This window comes from Leucopleurus acutus, assembly GCF_964270905.1.
Source record: "Leucopleurus acutus genome assembly, chromosome: 3".
NCBI lineage: Eukaryota > Metazoa > Chordata > Mammalia > Artiodactyla > Delphinidae > Leucopleurus > Leucopleurus acutus.
The window spans coordinates 117551828-117575890 of NC_139145.1; the positions used below are offsets into that span (position 1 = coordinate 117551828).

Consider the following 24063-nt stretch of genomic DNA (forward strand, 5'->3'; position numbering starts at 1 on the left):
ATATTGCAAGTCTGAACATGAGTTGGGAAGAAGTTACAGTGTCCAGAGAGAATTGGGCCTGAAGTAGGAAGATGAGAATGGGAATAAAGTTACGTATTTGTTTGAAAGGCCTTTCACAGGTAGAACTAAACTATGTCGTTTATTGTCCAAACTGAAATTTTTGAGAATGAAAGGGGCATTATTAATACACGCATACCTCAGAGATGTAGGTTCAGTTCCAGACTACCGCAATAAAGTGACCATCGCAATAAATCAAATATTTTGGTTTGCTAGTGCACATAAAAGTTTTTTACACTATCCTGTAGTCTGTTAAGTGTGCGATAGCATTATGTTTTAAAAAAAAAAGTACATACCTGAATTTAAGAATACTTTATTGGTTAAAAAAAAGTGCTGTCATCTGAGCCTTCAATGAGTCGTAATCTTTTTGCTGGTGGAGGGTCTCGCCTCAATGTTGGTGGCTGATGACTGATCAGGGTGGTGATTGCTGAAGGTTGGGGTGACTGTGGCCATTTTTTGAATAAGACAGCCATGAACTTTGCCACATAGATTGGCTGACTTCTTCCTTTCACTAACGATTTCTCTGTAGCATGCGTTGCCGTTTGATAGCATTTTACCCACAGTAGAAATTCTTTCAAAATTGGAGTCAGTCCTCTCAAACCCTGATGTGGCTTCGTCTACTAAGTTTATGTCATAGTCTAAATCCTTTGTCATTTCAACAATCTTCACAGCATTTTCAGCAGGAGTGGATTCCATCTCAAGAAATCACTCTCTTTGCTCATACACAATAAGCAACTCCTCATGCATTAAAGTTTTACCTTGAGATTGCAGCAATTCAGTCACATCTTCAGGCTCCACTTCTAATTCTGATTCTCTTGCTATTTCTACCACATCTTCAGTGACCTCCTCCACTGAAGTCTCGAACCCCTCAAAGTCATCCATGAGGGTTTGAATCAACTTCTTCCAAACTCCTGATGATGTTGATATTTGACCTCTTCCCATGAATCGTGAATGTTCATAGTGGCATCTAGAATGGTTAATCTTTTTCAGAAGGTTTTCAATCGACTTTGCCCAGATCCATCAGAGGAATCTCTATCTGTGGCAACTATAGCCTTATGAACTGTAATTCTTAAATAATAAGACTTGAAAGTCGAAATGCCTCCTTGATCCATGGGCTGCAGAATGGATGGTGTGTTAGCAGGTATGAAAACAACATGAATTTCATTGTACATCTCCATCAGAGCTCTTGGGTGACCAGGTACATTGTCAATGAGCAGTCACATTTTGAAAGAAATTTTTTTTTCCTGAGCAATAGGTCTTAACAGTGGCCTTAAAATATTCAGTAAACTACGTTGTCAACAGGTGTGCTGTCATCCAGACTTTGTTGTTCCATTTATGGAGGACAATGGAGTAGATTTAGCATAATTCTTAAGGGCCCTAGGATTTTCAGAATGGTAAATGAGCACTGGCTTCAACTTCAAGTCACCAGCTGCATTAGTGCCTAGCAAGAGAGTCAGCTTGTCCTTTGAAACTTTTTTTTTTAAGTGGGTGGATACATCTGTGGCTGTGCTACATTTATTTATTTATTTATATACAGCAGGTTCTTATTAGTTATCCATTTTATACACATCAGTGTATTCATGTCAATCCCAATCGCCCAATTCATCCCCCCTGCCCCCCCACCCCCGCTTCCCCCCCTTGGTGTCCATACGTTTGTTCTCTACATCTGTGTCTCTATTTCTGCCTTGCAAACTGGTTCCTCTGTACCATTTTTCTAGATTCCACAAACATGCGTTAATATACGATATTTGTTTTTCTCTTTCTGACTTACTACACTCTGTATGACAGTCTCTAGATCCATCCACGTCTCTACAAATGACCCAGTTTCGTTCCTTTTTATGGCTGAGTAATATTCCATTGTGTATATGTACCACATCTTCTTTATCCATTCATCTGTTGATGGGCATTTAGGTTGCTTCCATGACCTGGCTATTGTAAATAGTGCTACAATGAACATTGGGGTGCATGTGTCTTTTTGAATTATGGTTTTCTCTGGGTATATGCCCAGTAGTGGGATTGCTGGTTCATATGGTAATTCAGTTTTTAGTTTTTTAAGGAACCTCCATACTGTTCTCCATAGTGGCTGTATCAATTTACATTCCCACCAACAGTGCAAGAGGGTTCCCTTTTCTCCACACCCTCTCCAGCATTTGTTGTTTGTAGATTTTCTGATAATGTCCATTCTAACTGGTGTGAGGTGATACCTCATTGTAGCTTTGATGTGCATTTCTCTAATAATTAGTGATGTTGAGCAGCTTTTCATGTGCCTCTTGGCCATCTGTATGTCTTCTTTGAAGAAATGTCTATTTAGGTCTTCTGCCCATTTTTTGATTGGGTTGTTTGTTTTTTTTAATATTGAGCTTCATGAGCTGTTTATATATTTTGGATGTCCTTTGAAAGTTTAAGCCAGGAATTGGCTTCTGTTCTCTAGCCCTGAAAGTCCTAGATGACATCTTGTTCCAATAGGGTTTTTTGTCTGCATTGAAAATCTGTTGTTTAGTGTAGCCACCTTCATTCATTATCTTAGCTAGATCTTCTGGATAACTTGATACAGCTTCTACATCAGCACTAGCTATTTCACCTGGCACTGTTACGGAGAGAGCTTCTTTCCTTAAACCTCATGAACCAACCTCTGCTAGTTTCAGACTCCTTTTCTGTAGCATCCTCACCTCTTTCAGCCTTCATAGAATTGAAGAGAGTTAGGGCCTCGTTCTGGATTAGGCTTTGGCTTAAGGGAATGTTGTGGCTGGTTTGATCTTCTAGCCAGACCACTAAAACTTTTTCTCCATAACGGCAATAAGGCTGTTTTGCTTTCTTATCACTGGTGTGTTCACTTAGAGTAGCACCGTTAATTTTTTTCAAGAACTTTTGCTTTGTATTCACAGCTTGGCTAACTGTTTGGCACAAGAGGCATAGCTTTCTACCTATCTCAGCTTTCAACGTGCCTTTCTCACTAAGTTTAATCATCTCTAGCTTTTGATTTAAAGTGAGAAGACGTGTGACTCTTCCTTGCATTTGAACACTTAGAGCCATTGCAGGGTTATTAATTGGCCTAACTTCAGTATTGTTTTGTCTCAGGGAATAGGGAGGCCCAAAGAGAGGGAGAGAGATGGGGAATGGCCAATCAGTTTCAATAGTCAGAACACACACAACATTTATCAGTTAAGTTTGCTATCTTAAGACTGGACATAGGTATATGTATAACCAATTCACTTTTCTATACAGCAGAAACTAATGCTACATTGTAAGTAAACTATACTCCAATATAAAAATTCATTACAAAAAAAGTTGGTCATATGTGTGACCTGTGGCACCTGGAAACAATTAAAATTGTAACATCAACCATCACTAATCACAGATCACTGTAACAAATATAATAATAACAAAAAAAGTTCAAAGTATTGTGGGAATTACCAAAACGTGACACAGACATGAAGTGAGCAAATACTGTTGGAAAAATGGCTTTAGTGGACTTGCTTAGCACAGGATTGCCACAAACCTTCAATTAGTAAAAACATAGTATCTTCAAAATGCAGTAAAACAAAGTGCAATAAAATGAGGGATGCCCGTAATTATGCCAGTGCTGGGACAAAAGTTGTAAACTGGACTGTCCCAGGTAAGCTGAGATGTATGCTCATTCTAGGAGAATAAGACGCAATCAATATAGATAGAGTAAAAGAAAGGTCTAGTTTACATAATTGAAAAGGTGGTGATCGAACTGGAGAACAAGGTAGGAAAGAGAACAAACTTCTAAGAAGATGAAGAGGTTGGTTTTGGACCTATAAAATTTGAAGTTGTTGTCTGAACAACACTTAGTTGATTCTCTAAAGTGTTACTTTATTAACAGATTCCTGAAATTTTATATTCATCTTTAATAAAACAAGTAAGAATGTTTTTCTTTGGTTTTATAGATTGGAGTCTACTGCACGAACATCAGAGAGCTCAGAGGAATTCTTGGAAGAAGAACCTGAACAGAGTGTGATTGAATTTGAGGATGAAAGTAGTGATAAAAATGTTCGACCAGCACCAGAAACCCAGCCAGGCCTGGAAAAGCAAGAAGGTGAAAAGGTAGGAGATTCACTTATTAAATAAAATGAATGGAAGTAAAATTTAACTTTCTTAGTCATATATTGTTAGAAAAGCATAACGATGTATTTTAGACTCTTAGTAGAAATTGTATTTAATGTTAAAAAGCATATATGTCAGGACTTCCCTGGTGGCGCAGTGGTTAAGAATCTGCCTGCCAATGCAGGGGACATGGGTTCGAGCCCTGGTCCAGGAATATCCCACATGCCACGGAGCAGCTAAGCCCGTGTGCCACACAACTGAGCCTGCGCTCTAGAGCCCGCGAGCCACAGCTGCTGAGCCCATGTCCTGCAACTGCTGAAGCCCATGAGCCTAGAGCCCGTGCTCTGCAACAAGAGAAGCCATCGCAGTGAGAAGCCTGCGCATTGCAATGAAGAGTAGCCCCTGCTTGCTGCAACTAGAGAAAGCCCGCGTGCAGCAACAAAGGCCCAACACAGCAAAGATAAATTTAAAAAAAAAAAAAGCATATATGTCTAAAGCAAGGTCAGGTAGTAGAGGATAAAGTTACAAGTATTTTATATTTCAAACTGACTTTATAAAGTTTGACATATTGCAAAAATAAAATAGAGGATGTTTAGTTAGTAATGTCCCTCAGTGTATTTAAAATACAAATTAATTTGTAGAATTAAACATACTTAAGAAGTGACAAATGTGACTATAAGAGGTCTACCTTATAAAACCAGTTAGAACGCCTTAATATCCAGCAAGCCCTAAATTGCACCCCTATTTTGGTTAGAAGGATAGAATTAGTTGTCCAGAAAAAACATATGTATTTGACTACAGTTGATTTACAAATTCCTAGAAAAATAACTAAATTCATTTTTTTTACAACTAGAAAACAAGGAGGAAAATCCTTTGTGACTGAGTAAAAAACTCTTTATCTGGCTTCATTTCTTTTTTCATTTTCTCTATTTCCTATCCTTCTTTTTCTTTAATATCTTCAATATTTTCCTCTCTTACAGATTCCTTATTTCTTCTTTGAAACATACTTAAGTTTCTTTAAAAATCTTTTACCTGTTTGTCAAGTCCAGCCAGGAGCTAAGCAAGTGAAACTGCATTACTGATTTTATTTATTAACTTGCTCCAATTTAGCTCCTGTTTCCTCTACTTCATGAAATTGTATTTTTAAATGACATTTTTTCTCTTGTAAAAATTAGGGAAACAAACACTTTTTTTTTTTTTTTTTTTTGCGGTATGCGGGCTTCTCACTGTTGTGGCCTCTCCCGTTGCGGAGCACAGGCTCCGGACGCGCAGGCTCAGTGGCCATGGCTCACGGGCCCAGCCGCTCCGCGGCATGTGGGATCTTCCTGGACCGGGGCACGAACCCGCGTCCCCTGCATCGGCAGGCGGACTCTGAACCACTGCGCCACCAGGGAAGCCACAAAACATATTTTAAAAAAGGGATTTATATGCTTCTAGATGTCTACGGGAATGTATATTTTTGTGGTTGTTTTTTTTTTTTTAATTTAAGATTATACTGTACATACTTCATGTAGCCTGTTTCTTTTGTCCAACAATACATGTGACACTTTCACTCAATTCTGGTGGGTTTCCTTACCTAGGTTGACTACTCTCTCTTCCTCCGGATTCTCTAGTACCCTGGCTTTAACACTGTTGTGTTCTGGTTTCTTGGTTTTCCTCTCTCTGAAGTTTTGTTTTGGTTTTATTTATTTGCTTTTTGACTCTTCTGCTTCCTGTTTTTTCCCCTGTATTTGTGGACATTCTAGAAGACTCAGTTCTCGACTTTCTTCTCTTTTGAAAATGCATCTAGTCTAATGGCTGAATGGTCATCTCTGTGGGGATGACCAATAACTCCAGACTTTCAATATTGATCCAGACTTCAGTATTACTTGCCTTCTGAATATTTCTGTTTAGACAGATGTCTTTTATCATCTTAAATTTTAACATCTCTGTTCTTTCCTATCACTTCTCTATTGAGCCTTTTTTCCTATTTCTTATTTTTCATTCTGTTCCCAAACCTAGAACTTGAAGGACTGAGTTTTTCTCTTCTGTTGCTTCTCCCTTGTAGTTACTCACCAAAATTCTGTTTTTTTTATAAAAACTTTTGCTATATCTTTCTCATTTCCTTCCTTTTAACATTTCTCTTACCGTAGTTGGTCCTTTTGTGAGTTTTATTATAATTACCTTCTGTGTGCAGTTTATTCTTTATACTCTCTGGCCAGATTAATTTTTCTAAGTCTGTGATTTCAGTATCCCTTAGGAAAGCATTCATTATATGATTTCAGGGGTTCTATATAATCCAGCCAAGTCTATTTCTTAAAATTTGAGTGCATCAGTGTTCTAATTTTTATTTTAATTAATTTAAATTTATTTTATTTTTGGCTGCATTGGGTCTTTGTTGCTGTTAGTGGACTTTCTCTAGTTGTGGTGAGCGGGGGCTACTCTTCGTTGCAGTGCATGGGCTTCTCATTACAGCGGCTTCTCTTGCTGCGGAGCATGGGCTCTAAGCATGCGGGCTCAGTAGTTGTGGCTTGCGGGCTCTAGAGTGCAGGCTCAGAGTTGTGGCACACGGGCCTAGCCGCTCAACAGCATGTGGGATCCTCCCGGACCAGGGCTCAAACCCGTGTCCTTTGCATTGGCAGGCGGATTCTTCACCACTGCGCCACCAGGGAAGCCCAGTGTTCTAATTTTTTAAATGATAATTAAATAAAATGATCTCTAATTATTAGAATGTCATTAGGATTAATTAGAAATATTAGATGTTAATGAAAATCTTGTAAATTGATAAACCTTGGAGGAGGAGTTTCAGAAATTGGAGACTTAGTGTTATCAAATCGCTTGTCCATATTTTAATGTGATTTAAGGAGCAGCATTGTTCAAAGATGACCCTTTGTTGACAGGAGAATGAGCTCACTAAGACTGAGAGCTCTCTCCTCCCAGCAAGAAGCTGTACCCAAACTCAGCCTCCCACAAGACTGCTACTGCTTCCTCCCCCTGCGTGCTAAACTGTGACTTCCCAGGGGCCCCAAGGATTCTGAGTGCCGAGCAGCTGATGTTCTGTAAAGAGCTGGCACCAAATCTAGACATCCTCTGGTGGCTTTTTACTGAAAAGGTTCTTCCTGTCACTGCCCTGTATGGAGGAAGAGAAAGAAGGAGGCAGGGTCTCTTCACTGAATCTCAGACCCACACTGGGTCCATAGAGCATCCTGGTCCTGTCTTTTTTCCATGAGAACAGAGGGAAATTGGGGTACTTATGGATTCTTTTCTCTTACTGACTCTGCTGTTCCTTAACCTGTGTCCTGTAACATGGTAGAGTGTATCTTGAGTCCTGGTGCATGACAGGGCGACTGAGAATGGACCCACCTTGTATGACAAGTAAGTTAATCTGTAATTCTGTCCTGACTTTTTTTGCCCTCGATGGTGTAGGAATCTGAATCAGAGCCTATGAATGGTGAGATAATGGATGATACTCTTAAGACTTCACTTATAACAGAAGAGGAGGACTCCACTAGCGAAGTGTTAGGTGAAGAATTAAAATTGCAGTCTTTTAATTCCAGTGAAGACTCTACGAATCTTGTTCCACTGGTGGTAGAATCTTCAAAATCTCCTGAGGCTGTTGTACAGGATAAGGTAATGGAGAGATATCCTAATTTTTTATAGTTATAGTGTCCAGTGTTGCTGACTTGGCTAGGGCAATGTGGGATATATATCTTCCTCTACTTTAACATGTACAGTCCTTCAGGAAAAATCAATTTTACTACATTGGGTGTTTTAAGAAGATGCAATCAGTAATGTTTTTTAAAATTCAAATCTTTGTAACTTCATTCGTCTGACTTATGGTAACAAAATGAGTTTCACTTTGTAGATTTAGGAAATGCTTAGAAAAATGGGTAAAGCATTATTTACCAAATATTTGAATACCTATTACTTACATAGTCTGTGACCAGTACTGTCATTTTAATTTGTTTTAATTAGGGAGACAGATTAGATTAGTGGGGAAAACTTGATGGAATATTTTGAAAGAAATTTAATTATTTATTTTTATTGAAATATAGTTGATGTACAATATTAGTTTCATGTGTAGTACATAGTGATTTGATTTTTGTGTACATTATGAAGTGATCACCACTGTAAGTCCAGTAACCATCTGTTCCCTATATAAAGTTATTACAATATTGTTGACCATATTCCTTATGCTATATATTACATCCCCGTGGTTTATTTTGTAACTGGAAGTTCGTACCTCTTAATCCCCTACCTCTTTCAGTCCCCTCACACCCTCCGTTCTGGCAACCACCCATTTGTTCTTTTTATCTGAGTCTGTTTTCATTTTGTTTTGTTTTTTAGATTCCACATACAAATGAGATCATATGGTTTTTATCTTTCTCTGTCTGACTTATTTCACTAAGCATAATCCCCTCTAAGTTCATCCATGTTGTTGCAAGTGGCAAGATTTCATTCTTTTTTTACGGCTGAGTAATATTCCATTGTATATATAGGTGCCACATCAAAAAGGAAATTTAATTGCTACTTTTGAATATTCCAATTTAAGGGTAAAAAACTCTTGTATCGCATTATTTTATTAGTGTCTCACATAATTACATGAATAACATTTTCGCTGCCCTCACCTTTCACCTAATAGTCAAACTCAGTGGGGTAGCACAGTGTCAAGTCCCAGGAGTCTCGGTTCTGGCTCCAGTAACACCAGGAAACTAAAAACTGAGTTGATTCATGGTTTTGAAGAATCTTGACATAAAGTTTGTGCCCTAAGTACTTTTTGGGGTAAAATCATTACTTTTATTGCATCTTTAAAGCAAGAACTTAATGAATCCAAATTATCATGTAAGACAGTTTCGAAGAAATTGAGCTGTATTCAGAACATGTGCACATGATTAACAAAAGTAGTGAGTACTGAATTCTTTAAAATGTGGTTCAGGGTCATTGCATATTAGTGTCTGAGAATAATTTATGTAAGAACTATATTGCAAAAGTTGTTCACCGGGTTTTTTGTTTTTAGACTTCACATGTAACTGACTCAGAAATGTTGCTAGATGAAGGCCCATCTGATGACAAGGGGCACACTGAAGAGAGGCTGCCTCTAGTTTCAAGAAAGAAAGCACATTTTGGGAGTTCAGACAATGTAGCTACTATCCCAAATGAAGAACGGTCCGACAGTGGTTTTCCAAACTCCGTGATAACTGAATTTTCTGAAGAATCGATTCCTGAAAATGTATCACCCAACACTACTGCCTCATTGGAAGACCAGGGTGAGGAGGGGGTAGCTGAGCCCCAGGAAACATCTCCAGCTCTTCCTCAGAGCTCTTTAATAGAGGTTGAACTTGAAGATGTGCCATTTTCACAGAATGCAGGACAGAAGAACCAGTCAGAGGAGCAGTCTGAAGCATCTTCTGAGCAACTGGATCAGTTGACACAATCAACAGAGAAGACTGTGGATAGCAGCTCAGAGGAGATAGAAGTGGAAGTGCCTGTGGTCGACAGGCGGAATTTAAGAAGAAAGGCCAAAGGGCACAAAGGACCTGCGAAGAAGAAAGCCAAGCTGACCTGAATGAGGAAGAAATGTGGATGATAAATCCTCTTCTTTGTAACGTAATTGTTGTTTTTAAAATATGGCAGTTAATAAATAGCATGGGGCACAGGATAAAAACTCCAAATTTTCAATTTGAACTTATTTATGATGCCGCTTTTCCCTCCCCTGTAGGACCTAGGATTCACCGTACTTTTTAATTTTTCAGGCTATTTTGTGTAAATACAATTTTTTTTATTTTTATTAACCATGTTTCGATTTTGGGAAACCAGATCATACTATATTTTCTTTAGCAATTGGGGATATCTGACCATTAATATTTCACAAAACATAAATTAAAAAATGTGAAAGTAGTAGGGCTTCCATCAATTGTTAAGGATCACAGAAATCTTTTATACTAAGGGTTTTAATAGTAATCTTGGTGAAGGTTCTAGAAGATTTAAATTTCAAAACTAATCATTTTTTAAAATGTAGGCATGCTTAAACAAAAATGTCAGTAAATTAGGATAAATGCAACTTCAACTAAATGAGAGCACAAATTTGGAAATTTATGGTCAAATGTTTATGAAGGTGGTTATTTTGGCCTCTTAGTTCTTAGTTGTAGGTGCAGTTTCTTCCTTTGACTTCAATGTCTGTGGAAAGGCACAAACAAAATCTGTTTCCAGTTCACTCTTGATAACATCTGATATTAACAGTACTGCTAGGGATTTAACTCTGGCCTGTAGGCACTCGTATAATTATTTAAAATTTCATTTGAATCTGGGGACTGTACTTTTGTCCTCACCCAGTTAACATGTATACTTTAGAAGTGTGAGAACCCTTCCTAAGGCTTCTCCTTAATCCCGCCACTGCCTTTATTCTAGAATCTTCATTATATTCCCCTCACTTTCATCCACTTCCCTAACTCATGGAGTGATTCCTGTCAAAAGATCTTTTTGCCTGCCTGCCAGCTTATGCCCTTGGCTTCCATTTTTGGTAGGTTTGGAACTGCGCCCCACAATCTTAGACCTAGATGGCAGGAATAAGCTGCTCTAGGAGCCATAGTTACAAGAGCTTAAATCAGATTGGAGGCTTCGTTTGTCCCTTTTGGCTTGCTCGCTCTTGATTTGTTCTGTGCGGACAGGTTACAGTCTAGCCTGTGTGTACATTGTGGTTGCCTTTGCCTGGGTAAACTAAAAACAAAGAACATCCTCAATTGTTTATTTTTGTATAATAATTTATTTAAAAATGAACAAAATGGTTATCCTTAGAATCCAAAGAGAATCTTAAAACAGTCCTACTCTTTGGAAGTATTATGTGTACTCAAATTTTCATGTAAGTTTGAGAATGCTTTGAGGCCATTTAGATTGTTTTTAAAACTGCTTGGTCCTTACATGAAAAAAAAATGTGTTATGACTTTGTGTCATTATTTGAGGTGCTAAGGATTGATGTTGAAGGTTTATTCAGTCTACAGTCAGATGATACTAAATTTTATTTTGGGATGTTGGCATTTTAGGAAGATTTAAAGTTGAGGTAAAACTCTTTAGCAGACAAAATAGCAAACCTCCTTATTCGTGTAAAACTTTGGATACTTGTATCCTCTACTATTTTCTTTAATTATTGGTCAGTTAGGCCAGATTATTCCATTCTAAATGAAAATTAAGCACTTTGGCCATTTGTTTTCCCAACAAATGCTAATCAAGTGAAAGAATAAGTATGACTAATATTAGTGTTATCTGTTGAATGTTTATGCTGTTTTATACATTTTGTGAGAAATTTTTGTTAATACCACAATTAGGGAAATAAGGATTTAGTAAATTCTTAACCTTTCCATTTTTAATTTCTTAAAATAGATTTAAAAACCTAACACCTACTTTTTTACTTGGATTCTTCATTGTTCTCTTTAAAATACTTTCTTTAAAAAGGTGTAGTTTAACTCGATGACAACTCGATGTGTGAATATAGTTGCTGAGGTTTACAAAAAAGAAACGTTTATTTATATGACCACTAAGGACTCGCAGTATAAATTTAAACTTGTTAAACTTGTTTGGTTTAAACAGTAGGTGCATTTTAAGCAGTTTCAAAACTTTCTGTTCAGCACACAATTTTTGTCCATATTATCTCCGACAGAAAATGTTATTTTGGAGTTTATAGTTGGTAGAGGAAAGTTAGGTCACATGAAAAAAACCTAACTTTCATGTTCAGTAACAATGAGTTCTATGCTCAGTGAGTGAGTGTAGAATTTATAACAATTTATCCTCAATAAGGAATCTAAATAAAACTTAATCACATTACTTGTACTTTTTGCAAAAGGCATTAGAAAAACTCTGAGAATGACAGAGGACTGAAATCTGATTTCAACCAGGTAGTCTAGTTGTTGTGTCCAGTCACATTCTATAGTCCTTTGTGAACTTTTTTCTGTTTAGAAGTCTTATTTGTGGAGAAGGGAGTTCAGTTCAGTTTGTGTAAATACATATATATTTCCTTGTGTAATATAAAGCAGTTATTAGCAAAATTTTTGTTCTACTTTCAAGTTTATTCAATTGCTAGACATCACAGAAATATATTTAAGAATTTATTATAAAGTTCCTCTACAACTTTTAACAGTGAGAGGGTCTATTATGATTTTTTATAAAATCAAATAGCATGACAGAATGTCAATCTTCTACTACTTAAAATGTGTCTCTATTCATGGTGTTTCCATTCAGTGCAGAAAATTATCATGGCAAGGATAAAAACTACTAGTGATTAATGGTTCACTTTTAGCTGACCACCAGAACACCACCTAAAATGGTTTCAGTGACTTTAGAAAAATATCTTGAAGGTTTATGATTGCCTCGAATTGAGCCTTTACCTGGTATCTAAATATCTGCTTTTACATTCTGATTTACCCTTAGGGATTATACCTTCTAAGGTTTGGTCACACCAGCAAACTGAAACAGATTTTAATGTAAATAAAGAATTTATACTAACATTACTCATCTGTGTAACAGTATTTTAGAAATTTCTGCCTTGTATGTCCACTAGTTGCAATACCGTGTTTGAAGTGTTAACCCAGTCTTTCATGGGTGTGATTAGTTACAAATGTTTATGCTTCTGTTTGCATACTTAGTATCAAGCTTTATTTGTACAGATAGTTTAACTTGCTTATTTTTGGTTGTGAAAAATAAGCAAACCTCAGTTCTGTATTCAGTGCTTACCTTCAGTAGATTTTTTTTCTTTCACCCTCCAAAATTTGTCATTCACACATTCCCCATTTCTATTAGCGGCAAAATCATTTGTTAAAATCTAATTGTAAGGAAGGTTCTGCTTCTGTTATCCTGAAGTAATTGTATCATACTGGATAGTAATTCCCAAGGAACTAGCCTTTCTTTTCCTTAGTGTCCGTGTGTTCTAAAACTTCTACTGTGTTTATACAATTTAGAAAAGATGTTACATTATTCAGAATAGCAAGACTTACTCAAGTACTTACGTTTGTTTTCTTGGTAGTTTCTTTTTTTCTAATTTTTTTTTTTTTATTTTTAACAGTAGTAATTAAACCTATATTTTGTGATTGTTTCCTGGTCTGTGTTTTGAAATTCCTTCCCTTTCCCCTAAGTTCATTGGTGACGATGTGTTTAGATATTGAATTTGTTTAGACACTGATTTCGTTTAAGGCACAATCACATTGGTTGTACTTTCAAGACAGACTTAAAAAAAAAAATAAACAATTGAAAACAATTAATGTGATTATAAATTAATATAATATATAGACACCCTAAAGCTCAGTCACAAACATAACTCAAATCACAAATATGCTTTTGACTAAAACATGACCTTTTTAATATTATCTAAGTAACTGCAAATAAATTTCTCTTTAAGGACATCAGTGCAGCCTTTTTCTTTTTAAAACTATTTTACCTGGAATTACTTAAAATTTTTACCACTTTAAAAATATAAATACACTACCCTAAGTTTAGAATACAGGAAATGCTAAAAGTATAAACATTTTGGTTGGTATGTTTTTCATGTATCTATCTTGAGTAGAAAATACAGTTCCAAGTATATGGCATTATATATGATGAATGAGAGGGGGAAAATGTTTAAAATACTAATTCCCTGACTTACTATAGGAATAATTAGAAGTAAAAAATTTTATCTAAGTTCTTTTGAACTTTATAGTGTAGTATGCCTTCTCATATACTTTATATTTTCATTAAAATGCTGTGTTAATGCTCCCTTTCTTAGGATTAATAATCTACAGTGAGGAGGAGGAGACCTCAGGTAAGGTCTTAGATGTGACAAAAAGTTTCTTGGCTTATTCCTCACAGTTAAGTGTGCACAAACCTTTGATAAAATGTGTTTTCGACTGCACTGGCTTTTCCAATAATGACAGATCTACACTGCTTAGTACCACTTATTAATACAGATACTGATGAAGTAGGATATTTCTATAATTGATTTTTTAATCATGCAATTTGATGAACATCTAAATGCTAAACAGACGCAAAGGACCAATTTGTAAAACTAGGCCATTTTAATCTTTTTTTTTTTAAACAATAAATAGTTTTCTTGATGACTGCAGACATGTAAGGCTGATTGGCAGTATTCAGAAATATCAGAGTAATGGTTTCCTGATTGGTGTGTAGTCTTCAATAATTATAAGGAATTATTTGTATGTATCTGCTGTCAAACCAGTAAGACTGCATTTATGCATCCGTCATTTTCAGGATTGTTGGTAACCTGGGCATATTTTCCTAAGGAAAACAAAACAAAAAGGAGGGATGTTAGCTAATAAAAATTACCTTTAAAGAATACATATAATCTTTGCCCAAATTATTTACAATTACCACTTTTAAGAAAGAAAAAATGGACGACCATAGTATATAAATGAGATTTTATAAAATGAAATCACTCAAGACCAAGCTTGAGTTCTCCATACAATTTTTATATAAATATTGTTTTCATAAATGGTGGCTAGCTTCATTCTGTTACTATATTAACAAGCCTTTATGGATTGACCTGAGCAATGCTCCTTTTCCACACGATTCTTGCTGGAAAAAGCATCAAGTATTAATTAACTAAGTTTCAAATCAATTTAACCTATTTTAAAACCGAGGTCAAGGGACTTACCTGGTGGCGCAGTGGTTGAGATTTGCCTACCAATGCAGGGGACACGGGTTCGAGCCCTGGTCCAGGAAGATCCCACATGCCGCAGAGCAACTAAGCCTGTGCGCCACAACTGCTGATCCCACGTGCCCCAACTACCGAAGCCCGCGCGCCTGGAGCCCATGCTCCGCAACAGGAGAAGCCACCGCAGTGAGTAGCCCCGGCTAACCACAACTAGAGAAAGCCCGCCCGCAGCAACAAAGACCCAATGCAGCCCCAAAATAAATTTATTTAAAACAAACAGCCGAGGTCAACTAACATGAAGTATGTGCCAATGACTCATACTGAAGATTCAATCAAGAAGCTATACAGTTTAAAGGAACATTAATGTTTCAAAGAACATTAAAGTTTAGAAATATCTAGGTACTGAAAGCAGAAAACTAAGAAAATGAAGAAAAAATTTAAAATTGTTGCATGACATATTTCAGGCTTTAATTATTACTGAAATAGTGTGGCTACAGTGTTCGCTGTCTGCCTCCCTTCCCCCATTTGTGGGCAATTTATTTTCTTCCAATATTTTTCAGTTACAATTTCCCATCTGCTTTTCTCGTATCTTTTTAAATAAAAAGCATCAAAAAAATATCTAGCAATGTAGTAAACCTTACGTAACTGAAACCAGTAAACTAAAGAAGAACTGCATTCATAACTCTCTACAGTGTTCTTCCTGAAGATTTAAATATGATTCACATCAAGTTTAACTGCATTAAAATTTGCTCTATACTTTATGTCAACTTAAAAACTTCTATCTTAGGATTATAACATTAGCAGCCCCATATTCAAAATTGTACTTACCCCAAATGACCTTGCCTCCTTGTGTCACTAGGCCCAACTCGCTCACGTTCACCTCAATAACAGTACCTTTGGTAATAACACCCAAAGCTGTATATAGTGGGGATGAGGGATTCTTCTTCACACCAAGTATTGGCAGGCAGAAGGTGGCTTTCAGTTCAGGATGTGTTACGTGGGCCTTCTTAAAACGTAATCCCTAGTAAGTCAAACACAATGTTTTGAGTCGAAAATGTTAATGATGAATATTGATCCTTTTTGCTTATCTTTTCCAATCATCTCCCCACCCTGCCCCAAAAGGATTGAGTGTCTAATCTTAAGGCATTGAAGAAAATACTTAGAATTAATTCTACAGACTAAAAACCTCATAGTTAACAGGAAAAGTATGTGGGGGAAAAACCCAAACACATACTTCTGAAAAGTTTTCACCATGGAACAGCTACCTAGCATCATATTCAGATTTTCTCCTGTCCAGTTACCTATACTTCCTGAGGACTTGCTACATGCCAGGCACTATGCTAGAGCTCACAAACAGCACCATTTAAACATGATAGCCTTACAACTCTCCCTATTATTTTTTTAAACGATAAAAACAAGGATCAGCAGGTTAAATAACTTGTTCCCAGGGTAAATAGTGTGAGGGTGGAATCAAACTTAAGTATCTTGATTCCAAGTCTGTATACTTCAGCCACCTTCCATGATGAAAGATTGTCAGCTTTCTTTACGTTGATGGTTAATACTGGTCAAAAACTGGAGAGAGCCCAGAGAGATCTCTGTTACAGAGACCAGATTCACCCAGTCACCTAGATACGGTCTTCTGGGGTGAAGGCCCTTTAGAAGCCACAACACTTTGCAATCTCTTAAATTTGATTTTTCCCTGTATGGGAGGAAGGGGGCAAATGACAGTAAATCAAATTCTTAGTAACAGACTCATTAGTCAAGCTTACATAACATTCAGAATGCCATATGATTAATTCACAATAAGAAACGTATCTGCCAAACTACAGAAAGCCTAGAACACCTTGACTGGTATATTCTCTCCCTGTAGAACTTGTTAAGATTACCAAAATGTATTTAGAAGATTATGAATATACAATCAAAATAAGGGGAGTCCATGATGGAATCCAGGGATGGGTGAACATTTTCTGTAAATAACCATATAGTGAAGCTCTTATTTTAGGCTTTGCAGGCCACATGGTCTCTGTTACAAATACTGTGCTCAAACTCTGTAGAAAAAAATAGCCATAGACAATATGTAAATGAACAGGCACGGCTGTGTTCCAATAGAACTTTTTTTTTATAGAAGCAGGCTGTTTGACAACATTTTAATTCATTGAAAATTATTCAGGTTGAGAGCTAGAGTAACACTGCCAACTTTCCCCTCTTTGTTTTTGTAAGCAGGCTGGTATCCAGTGGGCAGATTAATTCATTCTGTTTAAAAAGACATTCTGCAGAAATATATCTTCAATTTTATTTGGGGAGGTGGAGAGGAGATTGGTTTTGACCATCACTGCTGTCAACAGAAATTAAAGTCCCATTTTAATATTCTCTTTTGTCAATGACTGCATACTAAGTATTTTCAAAAGCATTAAGATACTTCCCTTACTAAACTGGAATTAACTCTTGAAAAAAACAATTGTACTCATTCTCTAACTGTTCTCAAAGACAAGTGTCAGGCACATAGTAGATCACTTGTTCAATGAGTAAAATGACTGTGGAAAATGAAGATTCTAATATGTCATATTTAAAAGTCAAGATTCACTGACAATCTCTGTAATGAAAATTCTTTTTCATCTCAAATATCCTATGAAGCTGAAGACAAGATTCTTGACAGTGAAGAGTGCTGACCAATTCCATCAATAACTTAAAATAACAAAAATAGCCTAAAAACATCTTTCAACCTGTTCTTTTCTATCAGTTTTAGGAATTTCAGGAAACTGTCAAGTACTTTATCCAGTTTTAACATAGGAAATGATATTTAAGCCATTGCACTCTAGCAGGGTCTTACCATTGGCCTAATGAATCTTTCATATTTAGGTGGTTTTCGAGTAAAGCCATCTCCAACAAAGCAAACTTTAGTAACCATCCTCTTCCAGGCTTTCTTCTTTCTCTTTCCCGTTCGAATAACTTTTAATACTTCTGTTTCTCCCTGGGCACGAACTTTGGGCAGAGGGACTTCCCATTTTCCCTAAAACAGGCCACAGTTAAAATTTATATTGTTAGTAAAAGACAATGAGAATAAAAGTCAAATATTTTTTAGTTGTACAAAGTAGTAGATTCACTTTTTTGTGTAACCAACATTTTGGCTCAATTTTTTTCTAGAGATCTGCACTGTCTCCTGAAATTAATTGGAACTAGTTAAGTTTACTACTAATTAGTTAATAGGGTAAAACTGGAAGACTGTCTCCACCTTTTGTTTTTAACATCTTTATTGGAGTATAATTGCTCTACAATGGTGCATTAGCTTCTGCTGTATAACAAAGTGAATCAGCCATATGTATACACATATCCCCTCCCTCTTGTGTCTCCCTCCCTACCCCACCCCTCTAGGTGGTCACAAAGCACCGAGCTGATCTCCCTGTGCTATGTAGCTGCTTCCCACCAGCCAGCCATTATACATTTAGTAGTGTATATATGTCCATGCCACTCTCTCACCTCGTCCCAGCCCACCACTCCCCCATCCTATGTCCTCAAGTCCACTCTCCACATCTGCATCTTTATTCCTGTCCTGCCCCTAGGTTCTTCAGAACCAATTTTTTTTTAGATTGCATATATATGTGTTAGCATTACGGTACTTGTTTTTCTGACTTACTTCACTCTGTATGACAGTCTCTATGCCCATCCACCTCACTACAAATAACTCAATTTCATTTCTTTTTATGGCTGAGTAATATTCCATTGTATTCCACATCTTCTTTATCCATTCATCGGTTGATGGACACTTAGGTTGCTTCCATGTCCTGATTATTGTAAACTGTCTCCACCTCTTAACATATCTTTATATTTCTACCTTGAATGGATTTTTAGATTACATTTACTAGTAAGACGAAATCATCACCCCATATTTTGTACCTCCCTAGAATGCAGATTTCATGAAAAAATGGAAGCAGTGCAAGGCAGCAGAAAGAATTCTGGACCTATCACTAAGGGCATAGGTTCTAGAAGCAACTCTACCATTTCACAGATAAGCGCCTGTGAAGAGTGATTTACAACCTCCTAGATTCCAGTCTCTTCATCTGTAAAATGAAGAGGGGTTAAGTAGATAATCTCTGAAGTTTCTTTTGGTGCTAAAGTTCTACCATTCTAATTTTGATACCTACATATCAAAAAATAAGCAGTTAGATTTTAAAAATCCAATCTGGAGACTAAGTTCTTTAAATGCAGATACTGCATATTCTGCTGATACCTATATTTCTGTCAGTCTATCCACAGGTGTTTAAAAATAGTATCTATGTCTTTTTCCTCTGCTTTTAGCAGAATTTAACTTAATTTGACACCAAGTGCAACCCAGAAGTATTTATTTTCTTTAATTGCTCTATTTTTATCTAAGTCAAATCACTTAGGATGCTTTCCACTGTTCTACTTTTTAACCAGTTTTGGCACTGCAGGGCAGCAAAAACAAGAAGCAGTTGTATCCTTCTCCACAACAGCACAACATTAGGAGTTGTCAAGTATAAGAACCTGTTTTAAATAATTTTTTAAAACTAAAGACGCATGGCATTCTAAAAAAAATTTTAAATCCTGTTGAATGTTCTCATGGTGAGAAAGCACATTTTTTTATTACTTAAACATTTTATATAAAATGAAACTTACAAAGACTTCAACATCTAAATAATGGGAATAGTTGGACTTCATTTTTCCATTTAACTGAAGAAACAACTAAGAACCTCAAATATGTATTTAAATAATTCTCATGAACAATGGCAACAAAAATAAAGACTTCAATTTTTATTGCTTACCGCTTTCTCTTTTCGTTTTTGTTTGATCATATTGGAAAGTACTTTAGCTCGAGACTGTCCCTCTCTGTCCAGTAGATATGCAGGTACTGCTCCTTGTGGAGTCTTTTCATCATTCTTCTGTTTGGTGTTTCTTTTTTCATGCATCTTAATACTACCAAGAATGAAAAAGATTCAGGATTATTGGTTTTAATAATTATTACTCAAAAAACTAACTTGGTACAACAAATAAATGATCACTTACGTCTTTTTCATTTGTATTTTCTCAGCATGGCGCTGTTTATGGTAGAGCTTAGCTTTCAGACCAATCATTTTTTTTGCCTTCTTTGAACGTTCATGAGCCTCTCGACCTTCCTTCTTTCTCTTTTTCTCATGGTAATCCAAACGATATCCATAGCGCTTACGGTGTAACTCAATATATTCATTTTGTGGCTATAACGATGCAAGAAGTGTTACTTTAATTTTAAAAAAATCACTGACAGAATTATTCTAAAATACTTTTTTTTTTTTTTTTTTGCGGTACGCGGGCCTCTCACTACTGTGGCCTCTCCTGTTGCGGAGCACAGGCTCCAGATGCGCAGGCCCAACGGCCATGGCTCACCGGCCCAGCCGCTCGGTGGCACATGGGATCTTCCCAGACCGGGGCACGAACCCGTGTCCCCTGCATCGGCAGGCGGACTCTCAACCACTGCGCCACCAGGAAGCCCTAAAATACTTTCTTTTGAGTAGCATACAAAGTATAGAAGGTCCTAGGTCATCCACTGATCACTTGATTAAATAACTCTTGCACTGTTAAGCCTAATCACATGATGTAAGTTAAATAAATTTTGATCCTAAATGATATGAGGCATCAGTATTTACATCTGTAATAAACTCAGTGAAAATTACTGTTCATTGAAGAGAACTGTCCAAAATCCACTGGACCACAAAAGGGATGATCTGATTCTAGGATCTCTCTCTTCTGAACATTGATAATCTGGTCTTTCAATATCATCATCATACTTTTTAAAAATTTAATAACATTTTACTCAGTTTTATTGAAGTATAATTTACATACATACAATGAAGTGTGCCCTTCTTAGGTATAGATATAGAGTTTTAAGTTTTGACAAGCTACACAGCTCTGTAACCACCACAATCAAAATTGAGAATATTTCCAACACCCCAGAAAGTTCCCCTTTGAAGTCAATCCTCTTTTTCCATCTCCAATCTTATATCTATTGTCCTAGTTTTGCCTTTCCCAGAATGAAATGTAAATGGAATCTACAGTATGTAGCCTTTTGCATTTAGCTTCTTTCACTTAGCATAAGGCTTTTGAGATTCTCCTATGTTGTTGCACGTATCCATACTTCATTTCTTTTGACAAGTAGTCATTTTATGGATATACCACCATTTGTTTATTTGTTTACCAGTTGATGGATATTTGGGTTGTTTCCAGTTCTTAGTGAATAAACATTTGCATATAAGTCTTTGTGTGGACATATGCCCAACTGTTTTCAAGGTGGCTGTACTATTTTGCGTTTCATGAGCAATGTATGGGATCCCCTTTTGCTTTTTAAGTGCCTGTTTTATCTTATACACCAATATTGTTTTATTTCAACACGCGGCCCCAGTCTATTTGTACTTTAAGACTACAAAAATAAAACAACGGTGTAAAGCCAACTCCAGCACGGAGAATAATGCTATGTAACAATCAACAAGGTACTAGGTATCTTGTGTGGTGTTTTCAACTGCTATCACATACACCTGGCAGCAACCATGAAAAAGGTATGTGGAATGCCACTTTGCAGAGAAACAGAGATTAGACATGTAGTAGAAAGACAAAGGGTCTGGCAGTCAGGTCTGGGCTATAAGGCCGTCTCTGCAATTCATTAGGTGCTTGGCCGGTGGCAGGGCATACCTTCGGTTTCCTCTATACTCTACGGTATAGAGTTATCACTAGGCTCTGACACTGATGGTTACACAACTTTGGGCGAAGCCAGGAATTTAACAGAGTGAAACCTGTCTGGCTCTAAAAGCCTGTGCTCGGGCAAATACCCCACTCTATGGCCCGAGACTGAAGTTGTTTTCACTCCTCGGAGCGCACCCCACTCTCATTCCCTCAACTGCACTTCACTTCCGCCTACCACCCCTCACCGCTAACCCCAGCGCCCCTGGGCCCCCAGGCCCCGCCACCTCTGACGCCCTAAGTGGCGAGCTCCTGAGGCGACCTTCTCACCATGGTGACGGCCGCCGAGCCACCGGGTGCAGCCGCCGGGGCGCGAAGAAGCTCTCAATTTTTTGGTCTTAGAGACCCACGAGCCGACTCCAAGCCTCCCGCGGCAGGAAAGGGACGCTTGTAACTCGACCGACTCCAGAGAAAGCGCTACACAGCCGTTCCGAGCCTCCGTTCTCCACTTTCAGCTAGAAGGACGGAAGTTGCTGGCCGGCGGCTTTTGAGTGAGGCACCGCCGGAAGTAGTGAAAAGCGGCGTCGCCGGAGGCAGAGGGAAGAATACGTAAGTTCCGCTCACGGGTAGGGCGTTCTCCGAGGTAGGGCGTCGCGACGTGAGGCCTTTGCACTGTTGGGTGCAGCCCGCACCTCGGCTCTCACCAGCCCGGCGGGAAAAAGCCGGCCTCCGGAATGCGACCAAGTGCCAGGTGGGTACGGGGCCGCGCCGTGTGACTCCTGCGTGCCTAGGCCCACGATGGCCACTGGCGACCTTACAGGATGCTACAGCCAAGCAAGCACGAGGACTGCAGGGCCTCCCGCCCCATCACCTCGGTGTCCGCCCACGTGTGGGCCTTTCTCTCTCGCCTTTGGCGAGAGCGACTGGTCTTGGTTCCTGTCACCGTGTGTAATGTGTGCACAATTGAGAAGGATGCAGGGGAATGAAAACTAACTGTAGAGGAAAGTAAATTACTGGGCCTTAACAGCTGTCAGAAAAGAAAGACAACGTCCTGTTTTTCCGTACTAATTTCTGAAATTCCTGAGGCCTTTTGGTGCCCAGGACGGTGCCGAGTGGATTTGCATCTAGTGGTCCTCTAGTGGTAGCGAGGAGAGCTGTCGGTTTTTACATTTTAATGTACGGTCATTGAAGTTCCCTTAATTACCCTCACGGTCTGGAACGTCATTGTTATTCGTCTCCCTAAGTCTTAGAGCTTGGATTTGAGGCAGTTTTTTTTTTAAGGCTTCATCTTCTAATGGGACTTATTTCCTTTAAAACCCGAACTAATTCTAACTAGCGTTTGTATATTTTCAAGTACAGTAAATTATGTAATCTCTCTTCCTGGGATACACTTCCCCCTGGTATTGCCTTCCTCATCTGATTCAGGTCACTGTTTTATTGAGACCTTCCATGAGCTCCTTTTTTATAGTTACTACTGCCCCAGTTCCCCTTTCCTGCTTAATTCTTCTCTGTAGTACCTGTCACCATAGGCGATGCTATGTATTTTATTTATTTTGTTTATTGTTTGTATCCACTGATTAGGATAGGGACAGGATGAGGAAAGGGATTGTTGGATTGTTTTTTCTTCACTACTTTTAACCCTATTACTTAGAAGGCAGTGGTAGACACACAATAAATATATTCTTGTTGATAATTGAATTTACTTCTCATGTGGATCCTGTGATGTGATAGAAGAAAGGACAGGCTCAGATTTGAAGTGACTTGTCAGAGATCACAGAAGACTTGGGGCTCCAGCAAGTCCTCTGACTGTAAAGCCTAGTCTGGCGTTTTCCACCACAAGTAAAGGGCCCACTTGACATTTCTGGTGTAATTAAAAGTTTATGGAGAGTTTTAGAAAGACTTTATTGATGTGTTATAATTATGACAGGCAGACAAATGCATATTGTAGATGAACGTTCCTAGTGGATTCTTTAAAACCTGAATATACCTGTATAAGCAGCACCCAAATCAAGAAATTACCTGCACCTGAGAAGCCCTCCTCGTGCCTTTTTCTAGTAACTGTCATTCCCAAGGGTACACACTATCCTGACTTCTAACAGAATGGATTTGTTTTGCCAGTTTTAAACTTGACGTAATTGGAATCATACAGTATGAACTTTTTTGTGTTGGTTTCTTTTGCTTAACATTGTGAGATTTACCCTGTTTCCTGTCAGTTTATAGAAATTTTTAATAGGTTTGTTTAAATTGTGAACTCATGTTTTTTCATTTACAACTCTCAAAGCCATAATGCCCTTTTCTCTTCTGAATCAGAAATAGAAAATAAATGTTTTAGAGGTTAAGCAATAGTCACATTTTGATTTGTGTGAAATAGACAAGGCAAAGTTATCGCTATGTGGGTTATCATTTGTTCTTTCAGCTGTGATGGTGGGATAAAAATGGCCTAAACTGATCAATGTCAGCAAAAAGGTCTCTTAAAAAATTTCTTCCTGTGTAACTGGCAGTAGCCAAGTTGGGTATCATCACTAATTTGGTACATCTACAAATATATACTAGATACCCAGTCTTTGCATTTTGGCAGTCAGAAGCATAAAAATGTATTCCTTCGATCTGTGTGAAACTTTGACAGTATTTATTGGTATAGTTTAGAAGAATAAGCC

The 24063-nt window shown here is 37.7% G+C and overlaps 2 protein-coding genes across 4 annotated transcripts in view; one reads left to right on the forward strand and one right to left on the reverse strand.

Moving 5' to 3' along the window:
• Positions 1 to 9670, forward strand: part of FAM169A (family with sequence similarity 169 member A) — a gene marked incomplete at both ends in the record, with an annotated part of 42790 nt that extends 33120 nt beyond the window's left edge. For all 3 annotated transcript variants that reach the window (XM_082834882.1, XM_082834883.1, XM_082834884.1), the window contains 3 exons: positions 3969 to 4125; positions 7531 to 7734; positions 9122 to 9670. In XM_082834882.1, the coding sequence (XP_082691008.1) occupies positions 3969 to 4125; positions 7531 to 7734; positions 9122 to 9670 (910 nt within the window). The remainder of the gene's footprint in view (positions 1 to 3968; positions 4126 to 7530; positions 7735 to 9121) is intronic.
• A 4465-nt stretch (positions 9671 to 14135) lies between these two features.
• NSA2 (NSA2 ribosome biogenesis factor) lies at positions 14136 to 21848 on the reverse strand. The gene is made up of 6 exons (XM_082836383.1): positions 21737 to 21848; positions 19763 to 19950; positions 19522 to 19672; positions 17571 to 17750; positions 15569 to 15761; positions 14136 to 14364 (listed from the first exon to the last, which is right to left on the reverse strand). Exons 1-6 carry the CDS (start codon positions 21737 to 21739, stop codon positions 14297 to 14299), a joined length of 783 nt encoding a protein of 260 aa, XP_082692509.1. The 5' UTR covers positions 21740 to 21848; the 3' UTR covers positions 14136 to 14296.
• Positions 21849 to 24063: the final 2215 nt, after the last annotated feature.

Excerpts from the sequence above, each read along its gene's own strand:
- NSA2 (XM_082836383.1), bottom strand. Across the intron at positions 19,673-19,762 it reads AAAATACAAATGAAAAAGAC|TATTAAGATGCATGAAAAAA; the intron begins GTAAGTGATCAT and ends CATTCTTGGTAG. Across the intron at positions 15,762-17,570 it reads AAAGATTCATTAGGCCAATG|GGATTACGTTTTAAGAAGGC; the intron begins GTAAGACCCTGC and ends TTGACTTACTAG.